The 9,780-nt window shown below is 39.6% G+C and overlaps 1 protein-coding gene across 1 annotated transcript; it reads right to left on the reverse strand.

The window, feature by feature from the left end:
- Positions 1-3,871: 3,871 nt before the first annotated feature.
- Positions 3,872-9,435, reverse strand: slc34a2b (solute carrier family 34 member 2b). Its single transcript, XM_047343087.1, has 12 exons — positions 9,390-9,435; positions 9,169-9,291; positions 8,958-9,086; positions 8,622-8,765; positions 8,318-8,429; positions 8,012-8,207; positions 7,347-7,442; positions 6,918-7,029; positions 5,476-5,643; positions 5,076-5,192; positions 4,852-4,976; positions 3,872-4,408 (listed from the first exon to the last, which is right to left on the reverse strand). The coding sequence occupies exons 1-12, from the start codon at positions 9,433-9,435 to the stop codon at positions 3,872-3,874; spliced, it is 1,905 nt and encodes a 634-aa protein (XP_047199043.1).
- Between the last annotated feature and the right edge of the window lie 345 nt (positions 9,436-9,780).

Consider the following 9,780-nt stretch of genomic DNA (forward strand, 5'->3'; position numbering starts at 1 on the left):
TCAGCACTTTAATGACAGCGATACTGCACCTGCATGTTGTGGTGATGGAGGGATCACAGTCCAGATCATAAGTATTCAGGCTATAAGCTTTAAGATATTCATTTCAAAATAAAATCATGGACGGCACATGTAAGTTCCAAGTCTTAGTTGCAATATACGTATGGGAACTTATTATCGATATAACTGTGTAGGAGATAAAGCTCTTTTAACACAGAGCCAAATTTTAGGGGTTCATAAGTAATTGGACAGATACATATGAAATCAAACAAAATCATGATACATTATATTTTGTTGTGTATCTTATAGAGTCCATGCTCTCTCAGAGCTTCACTCCAGGGTTTTTATTGGTGTCTCTCTTCCTTTAGTCTGGTCTTCAGCAAGTAGCCAGATTGAGATCAGATAAAAACTCTGTTGCCTGAAGAGGGTATTCCATGTATACCCTGAAAAGCTCTTTAGATGCTCATTGTCCAGAAGGAGTAAATGCTGTTAACTTTGTCATGAGGCATTTGGCTGAATCTGAAGTCTAATGCGATGGCTTGACCTGCTTTCCAGTGTCTGATGTCAAATGGTTGTGATGATGATGATTCTATTCACAGCTGGTATTAGCTGCAACAACTTGCAGAAACTAAACCTCAGCTTTGGTAGAGCCTTACATAGCTTACAGAGTCTGTAATTCCTGTCCTATATCAAACTCATCAGTGATCATACACACAAAAATGGCAAGTTGGGCTGTAATTTGTCAATATCTTGTGCAATGATGCAGTTATTCTTTGGACCAAACTGACACTTTGGAGAAATATTTCTTCTGGTTCTAGCACCTCTGCAGCCGAAAAAAGGCTGAGACACAAATACTTCCTCTGAAAGTTTCAGCTTCTGAGCTATTAGCTCTCTTACTAGAAAACTTCCCTTCATAATGTTGTCCCTGACAGGATGTGGTCTTGTGAAAGCTCCTTGTTAGGGGCCAAAACACAGCTTCATAATGATAACTAATAATAACAACTCATCCTCCTTTATCTGCAATGGAAAATTAGAACACAGCATTTCTATACTATATATGTTGTTAGATATTAGATTTAGATTAGATCAAGAGAACACACTGCCACCACTCATCTGTTCTGACCTGTTCATTTACATGAAATCTCAGCAGAGATGTAACAAGACCATTTATCTTTCAGACATATCTGCTGAGCTTTGCTATGACCAGTCTGACTTCATTATATGTTTTGAATGTGGAACTGAAACATGAACTCTAGACACAGTAGATAGGTATTCATTTGACTTTCAGCTTGTTCTGTATAGTATTTTTGTATAATACATACTATCTCCACCTACAGCATATACTTAAACACTTATCTACCCACACAAGGATTTTCACTTATTTTGTAATATAAAACTCCTTTTCAGGACTATGGGGACAAGCTTGACTGACATCACTGTCGCCCCCACATTTGGTTTGTTGCACCCACTGGGATGGGAGATGGACATGGGCACATTTATTATTTTCATTGCTTGACCTTGTGTACTCCAAGCCTGGCCCCACCCACTTACAACCTGAGCAGAAGTCTAATCAGACACAGGTACAAACTCTTGTCTGTTAAGGGCCTTTAATAATGCTTTAATCTATAATATAATAATATATTTAATAATATATAACAGAGCTTTGAATTGTTTTACTTTACGTGTCTATAGTTATCACCAAGCTTGCATAGTATAGCCGTTTTCAGACATGACCTGCGGATGAAGTCTGGACCCGACATTTGCTTTTCACACATGCACAAAATAGTGGAAGGTTTTCTGCACAGGTGCGTTCACAACAGCAACAAATCATCTGCATTATTCAGTCGAGAGTTGGACCAGTAGACATAGGCAGGAAGTGACGTAATAATTTCGCTGCTGGAGATCACGGGATTTCCTTGACGACACACAGACACTGGTGTCAGCTCCTATCACCACAAACTCTCTTCACATCGTTGTTGTTGTCTTCTACGTGTGTGGCTCCACTTTTTCACCGGGAGTTATTTGTTTTCTTTTTGTTTGTTTTTTCATTTTTTGCATCTGTCTTGTGTTAGAAGCATCATCAACCCCCCACCCACTCGTGGTGAATGTAACGAGGGGTCTCACATCTGACTCAGATTGTGTATCAGGCTAAACCTGGTTTAAAGTTTCTCTAGAGCAGTATCCATGGTTGGCCAGCAGAAGTGAACGCCCAGTCAACCAGTGATATCTTTGGGAATAGTTCTGAACCATTTTGTTGCAAAACGTAATGTTGTAAAAAATGTGACAGCTTTTCTAGAAGAAGGATCCTATAGAGGATTCTATCATCATATATAAATGTTGACTTCCAATGCTCCACTTTTCTCCATCTTTTCCTTTTGAATTGTGCTGCTACCTGAAGATAAAACTGGGTTACACTTTATATGAACTCCACAATCGCACACTGGGATGACAGACTGTTTTGAAACCAGTCACAGTACATGGCACATGGATTGTTGTCAGATTATGTGCTGTATAGCACTGTGCCGTTGACTTACATCGATAAGAGATAGGCTTGGAAGTTTATTTTGTAACTTAACAATGGGCTTTTTGCTTCATGTTTAATTGCAACAACTATGTCACAAAAACACAACTTTCACAACCGAATTAGAGCCTCTGAGTTATCCAATAAGCTAATTTAATGAATACAAATATTTGAAGGTACAGGCACATTAAACTGTATTTAACAACTTTCCTGAAATCAGTAATATAACTTTGTCAGCACCTTGTGAGCATTAATAATGATTAATAAATAAATAAAACCATAAAAGATGTGATAAAAGTCTCCTTTTGATCAGAGTGTCCTGTACTTGAAGTCCATAAATGCTCCTGGACGTCATTAAATACAGGGAGGGCAGTTTCCATGCAGGCACAGCAGAGTGGGTGGTGGTGCGAGGAGCTGATACTTAGATTAGACTCACATTTTCCGACATGTCATGTGGGGCCATCTGTAGCTGAAACTAAATGATTTAATTCAAACCAGACCCCTCCACCAAACTCTATTTCAGAATCTATGAATTACTTGTTCTTTTCCATTCAAAAAAATCTTACATAAACATGCATACATTTTTTTTTTATACAATATGTTTGAATTCTTAAATTAAATATGGAACTTGTTGGGATAATGGCTTCTCAGTCTGAAGTCATAAACTTGCTGTTCCAAGGCACATAAGATGTGACTTGAGAATCTATATGCTCCAAGAAGGCATCTTCTTGGAGCACACCCACAGGAAGATTCTTATCTGTTATGTGGAACATGAGCAGCAATATCATCGCTGGAGATCAAATGACCTATTGGCTATTATAGATAACATTCACTTCAGGCTCTATTTACGAATCCTGTGCAACCTACATACAATTGATGAAACAGAACGAAAACACTGCTCTTTAAAAATAGCAATTTTTTATTTACAAATATTATAAAGTCTTAAATAATGAAGGATAACAAATAATTTTACTTCTGCAATAAACATTTGAGTTTAGATTTAGTTCAAAAGGTCAAAGGCCTCTCATAAAACCGCATGTCATAAAAAATATATATAAACAAGTCATAACATTCAGAACCACCCATAGTTAAGTCATAGCAGACAGTGAGTCTTAACAATAACCTTAAGACATCATAAGATAAACGTCACATGCCCAGAAACAGCAGGTTCATAATAATATGTCCAGCACTTCTCTTCATATTCTCCAGTGATTGACAGTGTTAACCATAGGGCATAATATATCATCCAGTACAAGAGAATCATCAACATACCACAACCTGAGAAGTGATGAACAATTAAAAGTGTGTCACAAATGCATCACTGCATTGAGATACAAATTCAACTTAATGATATTACAGATGTGTTGCTTTGACGGCCTCCTTCGTGTCCTCGTCTTTCAACATGGAGGGGTTATCGTACATCTCTAGGCTCTTGGTGTTGTTCTTCCTAATCTTCTCATCCTCAGTGTTCTTGCAGCATTTGCAGCAGCAGCAGCAGTATTTGCCGCAGAACCCTAAGGCCGAGGTCACCACAATGTCCCATGGCGCCATGGAGTGCAGAGGCCGGGGCAAAAAGTTCCAGTTTTGTAGGAACTTGGGTAGGAAGTGGGGGCATCGAGACTGCATCACGTTGATGATTATCACAAAGACAACCAACACAATGAATGGCACGCCGACTCCAACGAGAGCCTGCCAGCCAGCCAGCGACAGGCCGAACACTGTCAGAGGGAAAACCAAGAAGCACAGGACGAGGTAGAGGCCGGCAAACCAGCGGTATTTTGCTGTATGGTTGCCCAACCCTCTGGCCAACCTGATGGGCACCCGCGTAAAGGGGATCGGATAAAACAGTAAGATACCCATGATGTTGAAGAAGAAATGGCAAAGTGCAATCTAGAAGAAAATAAAAACAGATAAATGACATTAAAACAAGGTTATCAAAGCTTAACGAAAACAACATCAATGCTTTGACCTAAATGCTAATGTCAGCCTACCAATGTGCTCTCAATGATGGCATCTTTACCAATTGTGGTAAATTCAGGTCAACATTAAGATTTGACCTGTTGATGGCACTAAATCAAACAACGGTCTGTTTTATTAGTTTGTAGTAAGGGTTCATCCTCTGGGAAAAATGTAATGATCCCCTGGTAACCCATGGTTTAGATATTTCCCTAAAAAATGTAAAAGTAAAATTCATCATAGCGCTAAAGAAAAAGTGAGGGATCACCAAAGTCATTAGGATTCAGCCTCTGGGGACCATGAATTTCTGTAGCAAATTTTCAATCCATTGAGTATTTGTTGAGATATTTCTGACAAACCCAAACTGGTGGACTGACCTGCAGTGATTCTTTTAGTGTGTCTGCAGGACTAGCCATAGCAGCAAGTATAGCAGTGGTTGTTGTACCAATATTTGACCCCAGGGTCAAAGGATAGGCTCTCTCGAGGCTAATAACACCGATACCTGGTGAAAGAAGAGCAACAAGATATAGATAAGTCCTGGAATCATTCTCCAAAAAATCCAAGAGATGCATCAATACATAATTTATAAATGTCCACTCACCAACGAGAGGAGTTATAGCTGAGGTAAAAACAGAGCTGCTCTGAACGATGAAGGTCATCCCTGCTCCCACCAAAATTGCAATGTATCCAGTAACCCAACAGAAGGGGAAGGGGAAGTCTGTAGCCAAACAGAAACACAGGAGGTTAACAATAAACCTGATGAAGTGAGCACAGAGTGACTGTACATATAACGACCAGAGCAAGGGAGGACTTTATATCAAAACAGTATTTGTGCCTGTGCTTCCTCCGTCACACAGCAGGACTGTGGGGACATGCAGGTGAACCTGAAGCAACAGGACGGCTGTACCTGCTGCTCATCAAGCATCATCATTAAAGCAGATGTGCAGACTATCAGACAGGCTGACAACCCCTAAAAAGGAGAATTTCTTTTCTTTGTGTACCTGTGTTGATCACTTTCTTGATGACCACAGCCACCTGCCCCTTCAGCATGGAGTTGAGCAGCTTGACAATGAGGATGAGGCATGTGCAGAGGACGAATAAGGACAGCGCCAGAAGAATGAGGCCCACTGCCAGGTCGGGCAGTGTCGTACTGGCGAAGATATGTTTGCCTGCAATGGACGGTCGAGGACATGATTGGCATTAAAGTGTCCACTTTGAAAACTGCAATATGTAACTTCGACCACTAGGGGTCTTACAATCGACACAATAAAAAAAGCAAAGTTTGATGACATTTTGAAGCAGTGTGGGATCATGGGACTTCTTCAACACCACAGCCAAAACAAATCTACAAATGTACACATTCACAGAAGACGTGACCAAAACAAACAGCGGAAGGAAAAACAGCCAACTGGTTAGCTGTGTGTTTTTCCTGAATCATTACATTTATACGCTATACATTACATTACATTATACATATTATTTATTAACAGTTCACTCTCTTGTATCATTATTAACTACTTTGACTTATTCTTACTATATCTCTATTTTCTCAACTTCTGTTTAACTCTATTTTATTATTTGGAATCTTCTTATTTTTTCCCATTTTCTTCTATTTTAGTTTCTTAATTTAGTTTTTATTCCACACTTTTGATTAAAAAGTTTCTATTTATAAATTTGTCTATTTATTTGTATCTCAATTTTACTACGCTCAGAAGTCTCAAATAGTTTTTTATTATTAAATTATTAATATTAATAAAGCAGATCCAAGTAAAGGTGATTAAAATGAAACGTCCCTTTACCTTTAATACGATTTTTCATTTCTGTGGGTTTGTACATTGTTTGAAACATTTTGGATAATGTAAGAACACGTATGTTTCGTAGGTATAGCATAGATGAAGTAATTTTTTTATATTTTAATGAAGAATTGTTAAATATAATATCTTTAATGCATGTTTTAAAGCTAAGAATAGCCTTGTGCGTGTGACTCACTTCTGAGCAAATACTCAGTGGAGCTGATAAAACTGCAAGGATGTTTTTGTGTGAAAGGAAAGTTTAAAGTGTGTAATTAGAAAAAACAAACTGGTGCTTTATGACTCAAGTCTAGTTGAAAAGTGTGTGTTTGTGCCTTTTAAAACACTAAAACTGTTAAATGCATTTGAGGGCAAATTACTTTGAAGAAAGGATCAATTTTATGGTCACGTGGCTCAGGTGCTTCAGCGATCCACCATGAATAGACCTATTGAGCAGGTAGGAGGGTCAAGGGAGGGTTTTAGCTGAGTCACTGTAACGACTCAAAGGTAGTAATTGTCAGAACATCGGAGGGTCTTGCATGAAGGAGGTCGTTGTTGTGGAATCTCTCGTTTCACTGAGCTTTAGTAGATCAGGTAATCCTAATTGCTTTGTAAATGTTCTTTCCCCCCCCCCCAACCTCGGGCATGCTTACATCTCTGTTGGTGTTCAATCCATGTCCTGTTCATTATGGTCCAGGTCAGGTTTCCTTCTTCCCAACAGAGGGCACCGGCTGGGCAGTTCTCCACTGTCGCATTCCAGAAAGTCTGAGAGATACAGCACAGAAAACAGCTTCAAATGCAAGAAGAGACAGTACAATGATTAAGAAGTAAATGCAGCTTTACTGTGATAATCATGACATGATTGTTCACAACACGGCACCTTTTATAAAATAACACACCTTCATAGTATGATCTAACAGAATCACAGTGGTCATAATACAAGAAGGTGAATATCAGTCATTAACACAAAAAGCAGAGGTAACCATCACTTAATCATGTGGTTTCACTGTTGTTGTGTTACGCTCAGTGTTGGCAAACTGATAATTTGATGCATATGATGCACGTCGTTGTTGATTTCTTACTATGTTGGACTCCGTCTTGCACCACACTTTGATCAGACTCATGTTTCTGGCTGCTGCGCTACCGGTGGCGATGGCGGAGATCACACTTTTGTCCAGCTATGAGAAAAGACAATTTTATGTTTAAAAAAAAGGCTCTTCTTTTTAATGTCTAATATTTCAACTTTATCAGACACTAGGGGTCTCCCCTTATTCAAAACAATAACACAAGATCTAGTTTGATCATGAAGCAGTGTGGGATCATGGGAGTTGTCCTTACCAACACTGAAAATCTACCTGACACAACTGTTTCATGTCAATGTTCACGGATGAGGTCATGAATGGAAGTTTTATTCATGTTACGCAGCAAACGACAATGAATAATCATGATCAATTATGATCAATACAAAATGTGGTAAGAAAAAACAGCCGATTAGTTAAGTGGCTCCTTCGTCATATACTGTATTGTTTGTCGTGGAAGTTATAGTAAAGGCAGAGAAAGACACAGAATATGACACAATAAAAGGCGACCAAAATGAAACATTTCTCAGAGGTTGACCATTATTGGAAACATTTTGAATAATATAAGTAAACAATTCAACAAAAATATATTACATAGGTCTAATAATTTTTTTGACATTTTAATGATGAATTGTTTCATATCATATGTTTAACATCAGCACATCTACCTGGACGATGGAGTCGGTGAGAGGGTCTGTGATGACGTTGAGCAGGTCGGGCGCGTTCTCTCCGCCCTGGATGTTGAAGGATTCGATGATGAGGTGGGTGAGTTTGTACAGGACGCCTGTAGCTACCTCCAGCGGGAGGAGAATCATCACAGCGAGCCAGTTGAAGAAGTCGTGCACTGTGGCACCGGCAAACGCCCTGGAAGAGAAGCGAAGAAACACACTCTGTATACAATGTTTATGGTTTGACTATTGTTGTCTTTTCTCAACTGCACACGTGTCATAGGATGAAAATATGCTCTGATCTACCTGCGGAACTCGTTTCGATCTCCTGCCTGCATCATAGCTACGATAGTGTTGGTGACAGAGGTTCCAATGTTGGCTCCCATGATGATCGGCACTGCAGACTCAACATCCAGCACTGAAAATAATAAGTAGCAATACATCATGTGTAAGACACTATAACAGAGATTCCAAACTAGACAGTTAATGGCTCCAAATTTGAAAAAATATTAATAATCAAATTCAAATACAAATGTATGCGATGCATCTTCCATATGAGAACATGTATGTTTGTATTTGTGTGTGTGTGTGTGTCTGTGTGTCCACTTACTTCCAGAGGACACCATGCTGACCACAATGGAGGAGGAGGTGCTGGAGCTCTGCACCAGCACTGTGACTAACACCCCGATCACCAGCCCGGCCACAGGGTTGGACAACACAACATTGTCCTGGAAGATGTCACCAGCAGCTTTGCCTGCGCACACACACACACACACACACACACACACACACACACACACACACACACACACACACACACAAACAGCCTCAGGTCAAAAATACAGCATAATAGACATTACATAAGCAGAACTTTGTTGTACCTAGCATTAACAAGTAAATAATGAGATTTAAGATATTTAATGTAATTCAGTGGATTGGTTTTTACCTCCGACCAGCTGGAAAGCAGAGCTGAGAACATCCAGAGAGCAAATAAAGAAGTAGAGAAGACCCAGCAGCAGAACGAACTTCAGTAAAGCTGTCAGCACTCTCTTAATCTTCCCTTTTGTATCCAGCTCTGTAAGAAAAATAGCACTGAATCAGAGTCGGATTGTGTAAAGGCATCCACGCTATGTTGCACAAAGGACGAGCCGCCTCACCTGACCACTTGACCCCAGTGTCTATGAGCTCTGGGATATTCCAGGGATCTGCATCTGGATCGTCTTTCACCAGGTCCAGGGTGGAGTAAGCTGGCGGGATGCCCCCCACTGGAGTGTCATCATCTAATGCTGGGCAATGAGCGGAGATGGTTCGTAAGAAAAAGTGGCAACAAAAAAATCACACTTTAAAGGGAGTTACAGTGAGCGGGAGCTGAACATACCAGGGTTGGGGGAGGAATTGGTCCCCACTTTTGGTCTTGGAGCCATGACTGTGAGAAAAACAGGAAAAAAGTTAAAAAACAACAGATGATTAATTCAATGATTAATTACAGGCAGTTACATATTTTTTTTATTTTTTATAAAATTGTAAAGGTTAAATAATAAGTTGTTCAAGTGTCTAAGTGTTACCTGTGCCAAGCACCTTTTCCAAATACACTGAAATATAACAATTCAATATAATACAATATCTGTACAACAGCCAAGAAAAGACATCAACAGCAGCCTCAACTACAAACCCATCACTCTAATGTCAAGGAAATCTGAACACAACTACTTTCAAACACTGCCTCTCTAAACATTCCTCACACAGTCTCCCTGAAACAACCTGACTGT

This window comes from Hippoglossus stenolepis, chromosome 14, assembly GCF_022539355.2.
Source record: "Hippoglossus stenolepis isolate QCI-W04-F060 chromosome 14, HSTE1.2, whole genome shotgun sequence".
Lineage (NCBI taxonomy): Eukaryota > Metazoa > Chordata > Actinopteri > Pleuronectiformes > Pleuronectidae > Hippoglossus > Hippoglossus stenolepis.